General features: G+C 52.6%; 1 protein-coding gene across 2 annotated transcripts in view; it reads left to right on the top strand.

Annotated features, from left to right (window-relative positions):
* The window catches only part of SLCO2A1 (solute carrier organic anion transporter family member 2A1), a 30,004-nt gene that overhangs the window by 4,631 nt on the left and 7,729 nt on the right, over positions 1 to 17,644 (top strand). The window contains exons 2-5 of one of the 2 annotated variants that reach the window (XM_037407070.1): positions 7,917 to 8,054; positions 10,074 to 10,236; positions 13,896 to 14,111; positions 16,155 to 16,253. In XM_037407070.1, coding sequence (XP_037262967.1) covers positions 7,917 to 8,054; positions 10,074 to 10,236; positions 13,896 to 14,111; positions 16,155 to 16,253 — 616 coding nt within the window. The remainder of the gene's footprint in view (positions 1 to 7,916; positions 8,055 to 10,073; positions 10,237 to 13,895; positions 14,112 to 16,154; positions 16,254 to 17,644) is intronic. The other variant, XM_037407071.1, reaches the window with a different exon arrangement.

The raw sequence follows: 17,644 nt of genomic DNA, 5'->3' as shown, positions 1-17,644 counted from the left end.
TGGGATCCCCAGAAACATGACAATGATGAGAGCATTGTAAATGTCCTGTTACTTAGCTGAGCTGGACGGGTTACAGCTGGAAGCCAGTTAGTTGGAGAGCTCGGGGGAGCAGCGTGAGATGGTTGGGAGCACATGCAGGGGGAGGCTTTTACCCTGCAGACTGCCTGGCACAGAAAAGGCAGCAGGAGGATAACAGAGAGTTACTGTCAGTGGGAGGGAGCCCCGGGGGAGATTCAAAAGCCTTGGGGCAGATTTATTTGGGTGCTGTACTGGAGCAGGGGGAGGGATGGTGTGGGAGGGCGGACAGCAAGGTCGGGAGGGGAGGCTGTGGGTTCTCAGTGTGATAAGGCTTTAAAGCATCCCAGGGTGAAGATACTGGGGCATGCGGGGTGCAGTGGCCGGGAGCGGGGAGCTCTCCCCACCCTGGGGAGGCTGAATGCCTTCTGCAGAAGAAGTGGGAGCCTTGCCTTGGGATCTGACACCCCAACAGCATTGGAGCAAGTGTTTTATCCCTTCCTTTATAAGGGGCTTCAGGAATTTGCTGAGAGGAGTGTATTTCAGAAGCCTGGAGGTGTAACAGTTGTGCTCTCATATCCTGTTGGAAAAGATTATGAATTGCTTTATTTAGCTGTGGGCAAGAATAGAAGGTTCATCAAGTCACTGGTCTGAAGGCAGCATGGCTGTAGGTTTGGAGAGGGAAGCAGCGAGAGAAGAAAGTCACTGTTGATGAGGGCCATTGGTTAAAGCAAGAAAACCAAAGGCTATTCCAACCCTGGGCACTGTGCAAGGAGAGCCGGTGAGCTGGGTGGGTGTTCGGAGCAAAGAGGCAGGCAGGGTCCTTAGGACAAGTGGGGTGGCATGGGGGAGAAGGACCCGCTGTGGCTGGGGTCTTCCAGCACTGGCAGCGGTGCTGCTGGTATCAGAAAGCAAAGGCTAGGTCTGGATGGATCTGACACCGTGTTTATGTCTGGTTTTGGTGGTTTCGAAAGGGAGGAGCCACCTGGCCTTCACCAGTAACACCAGCAGCAGGGTAAGGAAAAAGATGGGCAAGAGCTAGACAGCAAAATGGGTTGGAAAGTTTAGTGGGATCAAGGTCTAGGAGACATGAAACAAGATAATTTTATGAGGGGCAAGGTGATTCAGTGCCCAAACACAAGAAGGAGTGGTCAGCGTAGATAAGATTACCACGAGCAAAACGGGAGAGGAGTGTCGCTGATAGGGAGCATGAGGCACGGCCAGGGCTGCGAGCGTGCGGGAGGGTGTTTACATACACTTGCGGGTCAGGGAAAATGAAGCCAAGCTGAAGCAGCCTTCAAGGAAATCACGGTCGGATCCTGATGCACTGTAAAGAAGAGCGACCTTTGCAAAAAGGAACGAGCAAAGACCCAAGCACACAGCCTACCCGCAGCTCGGTCTGGCCTCAAGGCCTAACCATATGCATCGTCTTTTGCAGGCGGGAGTATTTTCTCAGCAGCAGCTTGGGAAGCAGCAAACCCTCGCACCTCACACACTGAGGGTCTGCTCTCAGCGATCCTCCACAGCCAAAACCCTCCTTTCCTTCTGACATCTGCAGTGGGCACCTGTGTGTTGAGGCAGGGGCGTATTTTTATGTCCCCTGGATGCTCCCTCAACAGCAACTGAGCAAAGCAGGGGATGCACAGACCGTGCAAGGGCACTGCGGTATGCGCAGGGAAATCCCACTTGTACATTTGTCGCAAAAGGAGCGAACACGTCTTTCTACTTGATAATCGGGGGTTGAAAAGCGTGGATTACTGGGCAGCAGACAGTCATCATTGTGACTAATCTGGGCAGTGGCGTGCTTCAGACAACCCCTAACCACTTTTTTTTTTAATTATTATTTGTTTATTTTTTTGCAGTAGACATAAAATTTAGGAGCCAGCTTCTACCAGTGGGCCATGCTCCAGGCTCCAAAGCTTGTGTTAAGGGATGGTGGGGATTTGTGCTGTGTGGCAGGATACTTGGTTCTTTTTGTGGAAATGTTGGTTGCTTTTTTCCGTCTTGCATGGTGCTTTTTGATCTATAAGTCTAGGCAGCTCCATGTAGGAAAGAGATGCCAAGGAGAGACTTACTTCCCCACACATGCCCATATACTTTTCATTTCCAGCTGATATATTTCTTTTGGACTGAGCAATCTCGGCCATCCTGCTGCAGGAGGGTCTCGTAGTGTAGTGACTGCTGAGCATATTCAAGCTCTAAAAGAAACGGCCTGTCTTCTCCATGACTATTTAAAATTTTGAGGATATTCTTGTTACTTTCTAAAGTTCCGCCCTCCCCTTTCTTGTTTCCCCTTGGAAGCTCAGGAGAGTGAAGTGGAAGAAGCTTTCAGAGGTGGGCAGGTTGGGGTCTCCTGCTTTGCGCCATGACTTTCGGCTAAGATCAAACACTTTTACTTTGGCCCTCCAGAGCCCAAAATGTAGCTCCAACAGTACTATGCAGAGGGAAAGAGCTAGCAGAGCATCCTTACTCCTATCCTTCCCAAACGTTTACTCCAGCCAGAATAATTTTGTGCCTTCCTGCAACGACTGCTTTTGGCCAAGTCCTACCTCGGTGTCCCCCGTCAGCTGAGAGCAGCTGGATAGGTTCTGCAAGAATCCACGCTCCTCTTGGCAGCTCCCCAGGCAGCTCTTGCATCCATCTAACAAATTAAGCCCTGGCTCTTTCCACCCATGTGGCAGCAGTGGGCTTGGAGGTCAGCACCGGAGTGTGCGTGTGAGAGCCGCAGTTGGGAGCTGCCAGTGCTTTCTCCTCACAGACTGAGCTGCACCGTCAACATTTCCACCTTCTCTATCTCCAGACAGGGCTGCCAAGCTGAAGACACTGAGAAATGAGGTGAGGGATGACTTTGGACATGAGTGCCGCAACCACAGCGTGAAGATGTGGAAACGGAGCAAGGAATTAACCCTTTATCTGCTTCTCCAGGTGGCAGAGAGGAGGGAGCAGTGGTTGTGCCACAGGTACCAGCATCTTCCCAAACCCCTGGTCCCTGCTAAGCAGAGCCAGGCTCCCACCTGGAGGAATCTCCTGGATGCTGGAGGCTCCATAGAGGCAGTTCACTCCTCTGAAAGCAAAAGAAACCTGAATTTTTTTTTTACCTGACCTTGACTCTGACCCATGCCCAACACATGCATGCTGGGATTATCAAGCACTTCAGGTTAGGTTGTGGGGTTTTTTTCTTATTTAACCCCACTTGCCCAGCACTGTATTGTCTGCCTTGGTGACCTGTCAGCCTGGTCCCCAAAAAACCTCTTACAAAACAGTTCACCTTTCATAATAGGTGTTTTAAAGTCCAGTCTGTGTGGGCTTGTTTGCTAAGGCCAGTGACAGTGATGACAGTGTCCTATCTTGCATAAGGAATTTGGAAAGAGAGAGCCACGAGGGAAGGGCACACAGCTTCACTGGTGTGTGACATGGGGCAGTGGTGTAAGCACCTGCTGCCCGCACCCAGCCCCCGGGGCACCAACCTCCCTCTGACCCCAAAAGCTTCTAACCCCAAGAACACCCACCTCAGGGATGGGTTTACCCCCTCGGCTCTGGCTTCCTCATCCTTATGGGTTCAGCACAAGGCTGGGAGACCCCCTCGATCCTCCCAGGGCCTTATTTTAGTCCTGGTATGCTTCAGGGAAGTGGAGAGGGTGCAAGTGGGTCCTCTGAGGCGGCTGCAAGGGCTGAAACACCAACTTGGGCATCTCCTGGGAGTGCACGAGCCACTGGGGCCATAGCTGGCATCTGACAGGGACATATCGGTGCCAGGATAGGATCTCAGCCTTGCTGCTGTGTCCTCATGCCTGGGGGGTGCCTGCAGCCCAGCCTGCCCCCCACCAGCCCATCAGGTCAAGTATGTGTTGAACACGTCTCCTCTGAAGGAGCTTTGGGTTGGGACGGACCAGATAGCTGCCAGCTCTCCGCCTTGGACCTGAGAAGTGTTGTCAGGCCATGGAGGGACCAGTCCCCTCTCCCCTGCAGCAGGGTGGGTTTCTCTTCCTTTTGAGAAAGCATTGCCAGGGGGGTGCTGGTCCCCACGAGCGGGGTTGGGGGGGAGCAGTGTGTCTGCGAGGGACCTTCCCACAGGCATTTGCCTCCCTTTTAAATCAGGTGGGTCTTGGAACGGAGTCAAGTGGTTTGTATAAACAGCCTGGAGTCAGGATTGCTGGGGCGCTCTGAAGGAAGTGTGGGGGTGATTAAGAGGGGATTTGGTGGGTGTGTGCGGGTGCGTGTGGGCGCATGCCTTCAGCCTCTCTGCGCTGCTCCCTGCTTGCCTGCAGCTCCAAAAATACAACAGGCTCCGATGGGAGCATCTGCTCTGGAGGGTCAGCGCTTTGTATTCGTGGGAGTTGTCCCCGACTCCTTAACCTCCCATCACGCCTTCGCCTTCAGTGCCGTTGTGTCAGCTTTGCGTCAGAAAAACTCCCTTCAAATGAGTTTGGCTTTTCTTTAAAAACTAAGTGTTAGGGAAGATGGATGACAGCAGCTCCATCACCTCCCGGGGTTGCTCAGCAGGTGCCAGCACAGCACATCTGGTGCTCTCTGCAGCTGGAAGGGAGCAGGTCAGCGCTGGTTTCCATTGACCAGCAGGCTGTGGGTGGTCAACATGAACATGTGGGGATGGGGACGCGTGGGGAGAGGGACGGGGATAGGAGAGACCCGTGAGGACCTGCAAGGGGACATGGGAGAGCGGTGCCCTACATCTCCACCAGCCCCAGAGGTCTGCTTTTCCCAACTGGAGCATCTTGGCCAGTGCCAAGGTCAGGTGGTGCCCAGGTTCCTTTTGGGGAGCCCTCCAGGTAAGCCCCTCTCCCAACTATCGGCACTCGGAGCTTTCAGTGTTTGGGCTGTTGTTATTTTAATAAGAATTGAGTTTGCTGAATGCAGGAGAAGTCTTAAATCAGGCACGTCTCTCACCTCCAGACAGCCGAAGTGTGTCTAGAAGAGCAGAGCTCCAGCTGCACAAGTCCTGGAGCAAAGGCTGTTTTACTTTGCTCCAACTGTTTTGGGTGGCAGCTTCTTCCCAAACAAACAAAAAACAACAAAAAAATCTCCTCTGCCCTTCGCCTCCCATCGTCCAGGCTCTCCGCATCCAAGGGCTGAGGGTGCTGTGTGGTCTCAGTGCCAGAAGCAGTGCAGGGTGGGATCGGGTGCCCTGAGCATCCCCCCCTGGCTCCTCTGCTTCCCCTGCTAACCCTGCTCGCAGGAGCCAGATTAGGAGGACTCGTGGTCAGGAGGGGAGCCGTCACACCCCAGCGCCAATCTTCTTCTCCCCTTGCTGGTGCTCTCCAGCTGCATTTCTCCCACCTTGCCTTCCCTCAGGGCAGGCAGCCCCAGCTTGCTCCCAGGCATCTCGGGATCTGTGGCCCCATTTCGTGCACCCCCAGGTTATCACCTTCGCATAAACCCATCTCAGGCCATCCTGCCACCTCTGCCTCTCCCTGCCTGCCCGCTCTGAGCGCAGCTTGTCCCTCCCATCTCCTGCCTTCAGTCCTCCCGTGAAGCACAGCCAGTGCTGGCTCCCCGTGGTCCTTCCATGCCTCTGCCTTCTTCCCATGCCCTGCCAACCCCAGCATTCCGGGGAGTCAGGCAGCCTCTCCTGCCCATCTTCCCTCCCCACCAGCATCCTCTCTCTCCTTCTCATCTCCCTGTCTGCCCTGGGATTAGGCTGACATTTGCTGAGCTAAATTCAGCCTTGGTGATCCACCCTCTTCCCTCCCCGGTGGTAAACAGCTTCTCCAGCTAACGCCTCACACCGGGAGAGCTCTCCCTCCAGCTGCTCTGCATCTCGGGCGGTCCCGGCCCTCCACTGTTTAACCAGTGCTTCCTTATCCGCATGACTTCAATAGGGTCTGGCCAGAGCTTCAGGAACAAAAATTAATGTTCTCTGGCCACAAGATCCCCTCTCCGTTTCTCATCCACGCAGGAGTTACCTCTCTGCTCCAGACCAGCCTGGCTGGACTACTCTACACCGTCATCCCAGGTCAGGATTGGGTGAAGATGAAGGTGGTGGATCCACCTTTCACCTGCAGGACCATGTGCTGGGATGGGGCTTTGAATGTAGGACTTGCTGACTGGAGGGTGTAGAGCTTGTTCTGCTTCAAGGGTTTACTTTGAAGTGTTTCACTTCCACTTTGTCCCTGTCTGGGAGGGTTTCCCGTGTTACACCCCACGTCATTGCTCTCTGGCTTTTTGTCAGCACAAAGTTCCAGCCTGGGACTTTGTCCTCTCCTGTTGGGCTGCCGTGGTGGCAGATACCTTCTTGGTGCTAGCCTGTCTGCTGACACCCCTTCAGGATGTGGCTGGAGAGCTCATGCTGGTCCCTGTGACCCTTCTTCCCTCTTTTTTGGTGTTTGCCTTTCTCCTTCTGCTTTTCTGTGGTCTCCAGGTTGTTCCACACCTGCCCTTGCACTGCCAGGGCTCCGTTTTCTCCTCCTTCACCTCCAGCCTCTTCTCTTCTGCTGTTTGCCAGCATCTCTCCCATCTCTTAGGCTTTTAGATACCTAGCTGTGTCTTCTGACTGGTGCTATCCTCCCTCGCAGGAGAAGCTTCCCAAGAAGCCATCCTCTTCTTCTACCTAAATTCTCTTGCAATGGATAGACCTGGCTCTGTGTCCTCCTCTACTCCACAAAAAGTGCTCCACCCCCCTACACCATGTGCATCCTCTGTGTCGGGTGGACAATTTTCATTCTTTTTCTGCTTTGTGGGTGTTTTTTTTTCTTTCCACACAATGGGTCAGGGCTTTGGGTGCTACCACCATTTCAAATAAATGTTAATAATTAGTGTTGCTGCTCTCCTAGCCAAGGACATAAGGAATTTGTCAGCCCTGCAGTACCTTTGATCCCCCATTCATCATCTCGGTCTTCCCACCGTTATCTTTGTGGGACATGCTTCCGGTATTCAGCAAATATTTGATTTCCTGTGGATTTAAATGAAAAGACATTCCCCCCTTCCCTCCCCCCCCCCCCCCCTTTTTTTTTTTAATGATTTTAAAATACTTTTGGCACCATGTGGATGCATTCCATTCCAAGAAAAATAAAGGAAAACTTTTCTGACTAAATATAGATCAAACGACACTTGTGAGCTGCCTCTTGCATCCCCGGCTGAGAGCACTTTCCTCTCCCAGGCCACCCGGGCTCTTTTGACCACGCTTCTGCCCTGCCCTGCAAACTCTCCGTGTTCCCCCCTCCGCTCCAGGCAAGCGCTGCCTCCGTTGGCTGCTGGCTCAGCTCACAGCCTGGCTCAAGGGGAAGATGCTGTTTTTAGAATACCACAGAGGTGTTCCAGTAGTGAGACTACATTGTGCATATTTCATCCTTACCCTCTGGGGCTTTTAAAGCCTTTTTTAAACTTTTTCTTGCAACACCCCTTGGAGCAGGTTCTGTTAATTGACTTTACAGCTGAGCGTATCCAAGGGGCCGACTGGAAATAGCTGGGTCTCAGGTAGCCTAAGCCAGCACGGCTCCCTTTCAGCTGGTTGGCTCTAACATGGTCTCAGGAGCGTCCACCCAGTCTATGCAAAGTCAAGGCTGTCTCATCCATCACTGTACGACTCCCAGCGCAATGGGCCCTCCTCGGGTTGGAGGGGTAACCTTGAGGGCCACGCAAGGGTTGTCACAGGGCAAATACCAATGAATCTTAATAACAGTAAAGCAGAGAAAAGAAACAAACAGTGCTCCTTGTCCTCTCTTCTGGACGCTGCATTGTTCATTTTGCAAAGCTGAGTTCATCATGGATCCAGGCCTGAGCCTTTCAGCAGATCTGTTGCATATCAGAGGTGCAGCCGTGTTGGCCAACTTGAGTCCACGTGCGTACGACTCTCCAATCCCTCGCACGGGGCAGGCCACCAGCAGTTACACATCAGCAGGGCACTCAGCAGGTACTAACCGGGATGGCACTTGTTTTGCCTGCAGGTGTTTGTGCTGTGCCATGGGCTTCTCCAGCTCTCCCAGCTCCTCTACAGCGCCAACTTCAAGAGCAGCCTCACTACCATTGAGAAGCGCTTTGGGCTCTCCAGTCTCTCTTCAGGTTTCATCTCCAGCTTGCACGAGGTAACTGGTGAGAAGCTTGTGCAGGGGCCCCACGGGGTGGCCAGAATGTCAGGGGGACCTTCCCAGAATAGGGTCTCAGGGTTGTTCACACCCAGGGCTTCCTTGGTCATTCCTATACATGCTAGGTGAAGCAGATGTTGCTCTGCACTTGGAAACGTCTTCATACCTCATTTTTGCTGTACCATACACCAGGAGGTTGAACGTAGGGTATGTGGTGGGGACGTGGCCTCGGAGGGCAGCTGCAGAAAGCAGGTTGTTTCGGAGGAGTCCACTCCACCTTGGGATGCCGTGCACATCCAGCAGAGACATGACTGGGAGACAGAAAACATGCAGTGTGGTTCCTCTCCACTGATCGCAGTTAACAGCTGTTGTGAAGAAGAGCTTTTTATTATGAGTAGTATCCACACAACTACATCTCTGTGAGCAATTTCCAGTAGAAGTATCTATTTTTGTAGGTTTCTCACTGGCTTTGGGAAAGAGCCTGGCCTGAATCATTCCAAACTTTCTCTAAAAGGAGACCCTGGCCAGCTGTCTCTCCAAGATCTAGTCCTTTTCTCCAGTGGTCTCAGCTCCTCATGGCCCTGCAGCAAAGTAGTGACTTTCACTGACATATTGCTGACCTGGCTGAGGATTTTCCCACAAACACTTTCTAATCACTTGTCTCTGGAGTAAGTTTTCTAGTTTACCTTATCATGAATTGTATCCTTCCTGGTAGCTCTTCAAGGCCAGCTAGGAAAAGACCTGCTGGCAGAGACTTTCTTTTGGTGGCAGAGACCAGGAAGTGCTTGGTGGCAACCCACCACCATGCCCACAGCTGGTCTTGCATGGGATCCACCGAGAGGCTGGGCACTGGGGATCCTCCTGGGTCCTTGGGGAAGTAGATGCCCAGGTCTTACTTCAACCAGCACCTACATCTGGCATTAAAAAGGCTGGCTCAAAGTCTGCTGAGACCAGTGAAGGACTTCCCACTGATTGTGGCTAGGTCCAAGCCATGCAAAGAAAGGGACTCAGTATGGACAGTACAACATTGGTAATAATGAACTGGTATAATTAAGCCCTGCGGAGTGTCTCAGAGCTGTAACCCACGTGCTCCTGACCCACCAGAGAACTTAGGCCGATGAGAATTAATGCCTGGAGAAGTGATACCAAAGCAAACGTCATGCAGGGCTGTTACTGCAAGAATATAAAGGGGAAAAGGACTGGAGCAGGACGTCTGCCATGCTGTTAAGGAGTAGCAGCTTGTAGACAACAGATACGGCTTTATTCCTCTGCTTTCCGAGAGAACTTTCTGTGCTTTACTCCAACTCTGTTTGAGCTGCCCGGTCTGTCCCACCTTTTTGCACTGATGGCTGCAGCAATTCCAAGAACAAAAACCACAAAGAGACAAGTGAAAGAGCCCATGTAAACATAAATAAAAAGTATTCTTAGCCACACATGCTGAGGTTAAAATAATGTTTAGCTTGTCCCAAGCTGACAAAGCCAATGTAATGGTAATTTTATGGTGTTCGTCCACTTGCCTGAGAAAGCTGCATGTTTTCCCAGCTTTTGAACTGATCATACCTGCAGCTGCAAATGCCCAGAGTCACAAACATTTGCAATGAGCTGGACTTTGGGTCTGTTTAGAGTCAGGGGAATGGAGGCATCACGCTTCATTTCTTGCTGTGTTTGGGGGAAATATTAGTTTATGCCATATCCTGTGGGGTGGGGGGCAGGTGTGGGTGCTGGAAAAAGCCCCAGCCAGGTCACAGGAGGTTGTGAAGTCACCCGTGACAGCAAGGGATGCACGTGGGTGATGGACACCCAGGAGCTGTCCCGCTGGCTTTCGATGGGGAGGGACCACTGACTTGCTGCGAATATGCAGGGTGAAGGGCTGTCCCATTCCTGCTTTTGGGGGGGCCAAACACCACCTGACAAGGGAGCTCTCCACCCACCCAAACACAGCCATTGGGGACCAGTTATAGGGTCTTGACTTCCTCCGTGATGTCTTCTGACATTCCCATTTTGCTGTGCCCTTTCCAGATCGGCAACGTGGTCCTCATCATCTTTGTCAGCTACTTCGGCAGCCGAGTTCACCGCCCACGGGTGATCGGCATGGGGGGGCTGCTGCTGGCGCTGGGGGCGTTCCTGGTTACCCTGCCCCACTTCCTATCAGACCCCTACGAATACACCGCGCTGAGCACCGGTAAGCACCTCCATCCTCACCACCATGAGCCGTCCCAGCACAAATCCTTCTCCGGTTGCTCTGGGCTGGGTTACCTGTGCCCACCCAAAAAAGACAGGCTGTATCCAGCGCGCGCACAATTTAAATGCAGTGTTTGGAGGGAAAAACTAAAGGTAGAGATTTGCTCTTTTAAGCCGGACTTCAGTATAGCTTTGCAACCCCTGCTGAACGCGACAACTGCATGTGGGATCCTTCTGCCTCTTCTGGGCATGTCGTGCCTGCTGCAGTTTCAGGTGCCAAGTGCTGCGGTCATGGTGAAGTACCTAAATTCCCCATGGATGCTCTGGGAGGCCTTCAAAGGGAGCAGTCTGTGCCTCAAGTTCAGCAGGAAGGATCTCCTCTCCAAGCTGCCCAGACACCTCTCCCTCCCACCAGTGCCCAAGGAGCTTGCTGTAGGGCTGGGACCCCTGAGAGGGCCATCACCCCACATGGGCACGCCAACCCAGGAACATTTGTGAGGAGGTTCCACATTCAGTGGAAGAGCACATCCTTCCACGTGGATACTACAAAATATACCTGAAAACTAATCGTGTAATTAGCTTAATCTGTTATTTTAAATATGCTTCTCTCCTGGCTGTGCCCCCCCGTGTCTCTTCAGACGGCGAGGCACACAGTGTCCCTGCTCTCCACACAGGTGGTGTGTCCCTCCAACCTGCTCCTGGGCACCCTGGCAATAGGTTTGCTCTCTGTAGCATCAAAAGGGCCCCAGCTGCAGCTCTAACACTGTGATGACAGCATTGTTATCAACAACGGCATGTCATTTAGTGGTCCAAAAAGCCAGCCAGGGAGAGAATGTGAAACCAGCTGCGAGCAGAGTGTGCTGCTGGAGGGGCAGCAAACGGGGGCAGAAGCCCTGGGGTGCAGGAGATGCTGGTTCTGCTGCTGCTGCCCCGTGTGACTGTGGGCAAAGCAGTTCACTTCTGGCTTTTTTTGGGCACTGGTGCATTTACAGAGGGGAGTCAATGGCTCCATGGTACTTGCTACTGAGGCTTTGCACTTTTCTGAGCGCTGAGCTTGATTCATGCCAGAACAGCTCTTGCTGTACCGGCCTTGTTCGGATGGCACTTCTCTGCTCGAGGAAGCAGTTCCTCTGACTGATGAGAAGGCTTGCAAGTGCGCTCTCGGTGTGTGTGCATGCCTTGTGGCACCAGCGAGGTGCCGACCTTCTTCTCCTCTCCCCTGGCTTCTGTGCTTGACAAAAGACGTCGCTCGGTCCTGCTGCCAAGAGCTGTGCAGCACAGGGGAGAAGAGTGGCGCGCAGCCCTGCTGAGCACCCAGGCTGGGCGCAGTCCAGCTGGTGGCCACCTGCAGCCCAAAGCCTTTTGGAAAGGGAAGGAGCATCCTCGTTACTGGAGTCACAGAGGTATTGCAGCGTGAGAAGTGAGGCTGTTTCCCTGCTGCTGAGCATGTGGGTGATGGAGCAGAGTTAAGGTCTCCTGTCCCCAGGGCCTCTTTTGCTCTAGCCACTGAGCCGTACGACCCATACTAAGGGGGGCTACTGGTTTAACTGGGCGGGCTTTGGGAACAAGCTAGTACAGCTCCAGGTTCTGTGCCGAATGCAGGTATGCAGCAGAGTCTGCATCACACAACAAGGCTGGATTTGGTCTTCCCAAAGTGACCTCAGGCCCTAAATCCTCGGGATGCCAATGAGCCTTAGCGCCCCTGGGGACTGGCCCCTCTGAAAACCCGAGGTCACCTCAGCTCTGTGCCAGGTCGCTCCCCCTGCGCCTGTGCCACCGAGGGGGATGGCAGCGGTCACAGCAGTGCCAGCCTGGGAAAGCCTTCCACTTGGAGTTAGAAGGTGCTTTCTCCTGGAAAGGCTCAGAGCCCCGTGCATGGCATCGCAGCCTGATCCTCTCGGCTCAGGGAGCCTTGGCTGTGCCGGAGAGCTGCTGGGTGGCCTTAGGCAAGTTGCTGCCTTTAGTTGGGTCCTGTCTTCACTGCAGCTCAATAGGATGCAAAGCCCAGATGGGGAGCAAAGCATAGCAAGGGCAGAGCTGCTCAACAGGTGCCTGACAGTCACTGCTCCCACCAAAGGGTTAGAGATCCTCTGGCTTTGCTCTACCACATCAGTTCTGGGAAATCTGGCACTTCCATTGTTGATCTGCAAGCCCAGATCCCACTAACCATTATTAAAAATGATGGCCCAGTGTGGGGCTGAGTGTGCCAGTGCTCATGCAGGAATAAGAAGACTGACTCTCTGCTGGCTTGCAGCTGCCTCGCTGCTATGCAGACTGAAGTGTCTTTGTGCTTTTCAAGTCAGATGGTTTGGAGAGTGGGTCAGCCATCAGATGCCAGGTTTTCTGAGAGCTTACAGTCCTGCTTCAGGCTGTGAACTGGTCTAGAACCAGGACAGGGGCTGCTATCACTGCAAAGGAAACAAGTCAAAGGAGCAGGTATCATCCTGCTCCCTGCATGGAGCTGTGCGTGTCTTGTCCTGGTATTTCCAGCCCATGAAGATACTCCAGTCCTGTCTGGAGTTTGCATGGCAGTCTTGAGCAGGGTGAAGACCTCTCCATGTCCAGATGGTATGAAGAAGTAGGGTCCTTGCTTTGGGAGGTGGTGGGCTGCTCCTGAGCAGGGATGGCAACAGAGATTCAGGGGCAGGGTGTCCTGCTCAGGGCAGCCAGGTCACCCCAGAGAGCATCACTCCCTGTTACTGGCTGGGTACCACAAGGGAGCAAAGACCATTGATAACAAAAAGCCAGCCATGGGCTGGGTTTACCCTCGTTGAACCGAGAGCAGCCTCGCTCCATGGCGTGCCATCTGGCATGAGAGGTTTCTGTGGCTTTTGTTTTTGCTGTGGTAAGATCTTTATTAGAAAAGGAGGCTCCTTCTATCTGGCAACGTGGACTCTGTAGACAACGTGCCTTCAAATGGACTTACATAAGGATTTTTGTGGTGACCTACTATTAGGAATGTGCTGCCGCGCTATGCCAATGAAAACCCCGTATCACCTGATAAATATTTGGTTTTGGTTTGTGTCTGTTTGCTCAGAAGTGTAGAAAATCCAGAGTTATTGCATTAACAAGAAAGAGGTGATAGGAATGTTGAACCAATTACAAATAATGAAAAAAAAAAAAAAGAAAAAACAAAAGCTGGAGTAGGAAGAGCTAGCAAGGAAAGGCCAGGACGCTCTGTTTGCTCTGTAACCCCTTCATTTTGCATGAAAGCCAGCTTTTTCCACCTGTGAATATTTAGGGTTTTCCACTGGCTTTGACACCATCTGTCCAAAGACTTTTGTGGGTCGGCTGGTCCCAGCGCTGCCGCAGCTTGGCAGGAGAGCTTTTTATCCTCTGCGGGCAGCTGGAATGCAGCTCGCGGGAGCTGGGCTGCAGGCTGGCCCTTCGCAGGAGAAACTAATGTGCTTCCTTCCTCTCTGGCCAGCTTGTCTTTAAAAGTATGATAAAACCCACAGCCTCGTCATTTGCTACGCTGACCTCAGTATAATACCCCAAAGGAAGGGAAAGATGACGAGAACTGCTAAATAAAACGAGCAATCCATCTGAAATCCAGCAGTGAGTGCCTACTCAGCAAACCTGGGTGATTTCCCAGGTTTAGTGTGGGAGGAGGCAGGGGACATGCCCAGCGTTGTAACATTCATTATTTTCCCCTTTCAGGTAACAAAAGCCAGGCCCAGGCTGAACTCTGCTATGCAGAGAATAAGTTTGTGTGCCCGAACACCACCCAGGATCCCCAGAAGGAGGCCAGCAGCATATGGACAGTGATGGTCATTGCCCAGCTGCTGGCTGGAATTGGGACAGTTCCCATCCAGCCCTTTGGAATATCCTACGTAGACGACTTTGCAGAAGCAAACAATTCCCCGCTGTACGTTGGTAAGTGGGACCATTGCTGTGTGTTGTTGTGTATCCTCTGGACCTTAGAGGTGAGGTGTAGAGGTGCTCATCTGGAGAGGATGATCTGTGGACATGGGCTGAGTGGCCAGCGTGACTCAGATGCGATCCTCCCCCATTAAAAGGCTGGGCTGTCTCTCCCCTTGACGGTCAGCTCTTCTCTGTAGGGTCATATGGAAGCTGTGGGTCGTAGGAAGCCAAAAAATCAGGGAAAGGAGGTCAGATGGATGGGCTGGGTCTTCTCCCTTGCGTCTGTGAGAGCTTATGCCATCCATGGGGGGAAACAGCAGTAAGGAAACCTTCTCAGAGGCTGCCTCCTGCTCTCATCGAGCATCAGTTGATCACAGTTCAACCAGAGGTGTGACAGCCTGCAGGAGCCAATTAACACAGGGTTTGGATCAAGGGTTCAAGATCGGCATGTCTCCCATGAGATCAGTCCGTGCCCGGTGGGGGCTCCCAGGCTCCGGAGGACTGCTTCATTGCAAAGAGGTAGGAGCTGGCTGCCATGTTACAAGATATTTTTGTCCTCTGGATGGCAATCCCCATCTGGCACTGGCCTGCCTACGTGAGCTTCAAGCTCAGCCCATAAGCTATTTACAAACTCAATTCCTCCTGGTGACGAACAATGTCTTTAAAGCAGCCAAAGGCATCAGCGTGATTTAAGAGTCCAAAGCGGATGTTCCAAAATAAGGTAAGCCCTAATGGAGAAGGAAAGCCTTCAGAGTTAGACTCCCAAGGACAGGCTTTGGACAAACACCAGAGTGCTTGGCAGGGTCTCCAGACCCACCCAGGTGTGCTTTGCTCCAGGCTCCTGCTGGGAAGGGCTGCTGCACCACCAACGTTTCCTGTGCGGCCAGTACTCGCTCTTCTCAGCTCAGATACAGTGGTCTGGACTGGCAGAAGGAGGGACAGGGCACCCTCGGCTTCCCCGCGTGATGAGGGATCACTGTTCCCAGGACCTCTGAGTGCCCTTTGGAGCCCCAAGTTGGCAGGTCCTGAAGATGAAGGAAAATGGGACTGGCTTGTTCTTTATACTATGGGGGGGTCACTTTAGGGCCATGGAATGTCCATGTCAGGGGGGATGGCTACTGGGAGCCTGGATTGCCTCAATACAACGTAAATACCATTGCCCTTCGAGTCTTGTTTCATTTTAGGTCTCAGCATCTTCCTGTGAAAAGGAACACTACTGTCTGTGCATGAGGTTAAATATTCCTTCTCTAAAGACCCTGCCCTTCAATACTTCGGTTTATATTACAGAAACAAAAGCACTGCCTTGCTTAATTAAAAAAAAAAAAAAAGTGTTTTTAAAATAGTTGCACAGCTGAGGCATAGCAGTGGATCAGGCACTTTCATACCCAGTGTGCTCAAATGCTCCAGATCAGCAAAATGCACAGAAATGGTCACTGCAGCTCAAGCAAACTGTCTCCCTTTCAGCATCTCAAGAAGGTTGTGCAAAGAGTTTCTTTCAGGGAGGGAACCTGAATCTTTTCATTCTAAAGGAGCCAAAGGGAAACATTTTGACCTTACGGGTTAGGTCCAAGTTCTCTATTTTTTGAACAAGGATAGTTCAGCTGAACCAAGTGTGATCTGTTGGCCTTTTTGCTGTCAGCATCGTTCACCTCCCCTGGTTTGCACCAAATGTTTTCACTTGGATGTAAGGCTTTTAAGGTCTCCATCACCTGCAGGAGTCCAGAGTGCCACTGCCCTGCTGCTTTCTCCCTTCATCACTGTGAATCAGGGATGTTGACAGTGTAGCTGACAACTTTTAGTGCATCAGCGAAGCTGTGATGGCAGCAGAGCAGACGGATTTTTTTCTGCAGGCAGCTGCTTGCCTTCCTCATAATCCTGTTAGCTAAACACCACGCTCAGCACCTGAGCAATGGGGATCTGCTGCTTGATAAAAGATGGTTTTTTGCTCTGCACGTTGTAACACCATTCCTGCCTGACATAGGAAGACAAAAGCCAGATCTGCATTGAAGCTACCATTCCCTGCTCACACGGGCACTCTCTGCTCCCTTTTTTCAGCAATCCTCTTCGCCATTGCTGTGTTTGGCCCTGCTTTTGGATACTTGTTGGGATCCGTGGTGCTGCGGCTCTTTGTGGATATTGGAAGAGTTGATATTGGTGAGTATTTCTCAAGTAGCGATGGTCCTCCTAAAAGCCTTATGTGAGTCAGAAGCTCACTCTGAGATGACTGGTGGCAGAAGCCACCAGTCCCATGACCCACAAAACCCACTCCTCGGGAAAGACCTGAACCTGGAATAGCACCCCCAGCACATTCCTTCACTCTGTCTCCCCGTGAGGAAGGCTACGGATAGTCCTGGAGCCACTACGGAAGCAGAGCCCTGTGGTAGGGACATTTCAGTGTCCTACTCACGGTGCTGCACGGAAGCACTGGTGGTCACTGCTGGGGTCTGCCCACTGCTGCCATGCTGAGGAAGTAGCACACTACCCCGGCACAGTGGTGGAGAGGAGCAGGGGCATCTGAAGCATCCAGGGATGAAGACAACCACAGGGCAACCACTGTCCGATGGGTGCACGGGAAGGCTTGATTCTGCCCATCGTCCTCCCCACCACCCTTCACCAGCATCTGCAGAGGGGGACCGAGCCAGTGCCAGCGCGGGGCTTATTTTCTTTATCTGGTGCATGCTTATTATTTCTGGTAACTTAATCACTGAAGAATTCTCCACAGCTTCATCATTAATGTGGCTTTTCCTGAGTTTCCTTAGAGAGATCAGAGCTCGCCTGACATTTTTGTCCGGTGCCTGATAAGAATAATAAATGAAACTGGGGCAGGAAATGGCAAAAAGCCTTGGCTTGCTCCCCGCGGCGGCAGACGGATTTAGCAGTCTCTGCCCAGTCGCTCCATGATGACGTTCAAGCTCCAGAGTGGAGTGGTCCTGTTTGGGGAAGTGGGGCGATTGTTTCAGTGGGGTGTGGGCTCCTCTCCTGCCGCACCCTGGCACGGGGCTCCCACCCGGAGACTGCTGCTGGTTCCTTTCCCAGCCACCATGTCCCGGCAATGGGGAGATGCGGTCCCCATGCCAAGCCAAGCAATCTGTCAACCTCCCGTGAGCATCGCTTGGCCCAGCCGAAGGATGTCTGTACTGGAGACGGAGTGGCTCTCACCTTCTCCTCCTTTTTCCGGAGAAGGCGCCCAGAGTTTCTTCCACTCGGAAACCAGGCTCATTAGCAGCACTCTTCTGCCAGCACGGGTCCTTCCCTTGGTCTCTGCAAGCAGAGAGTGACCAAGCCAGGAACAATGGGAGAGCAGTTTTTTCCAGGAAAGGGGCTGTGGCATTTCCCAGTCCCTGTCTCGATTCAGCATCCCTGGCAGGCGGCGCGGTCCAAGCCCACCGTACACCCCAGGCAGAGGAGGATGGAGTTGGGTCCCCACAGCTGCCACCTTACTGGCTGGCTCGACAGGGAAGAGTTGAACCTGGGCCATCAACATACTTTGATGCTGACTAAATCCATCCTACAGTCATCTGGGAGGCTCAGCACAGTTTGGATGG

Source organism: Falco rusticolus, chromosome 13, assembly GCF_015220075.1.
Source record: "Falco rusticolus isolate bFalRus1 chromosome 13, bFalRus1.pri, whole genome shotgun sequence".
In the NCBI taxonomy this organism is placed as follows: domain Eukaryota; kingdom Metazoa; phylum Chordata; class Aves; order Falconiformes; family Falconidae; genus Falco; species Falco rusticolus.
The sequence above is the reverse complement of the archived record's forward strand: the minus strand, read 5'-3'. Positions and strand labels throughout refer to the sequence as shown.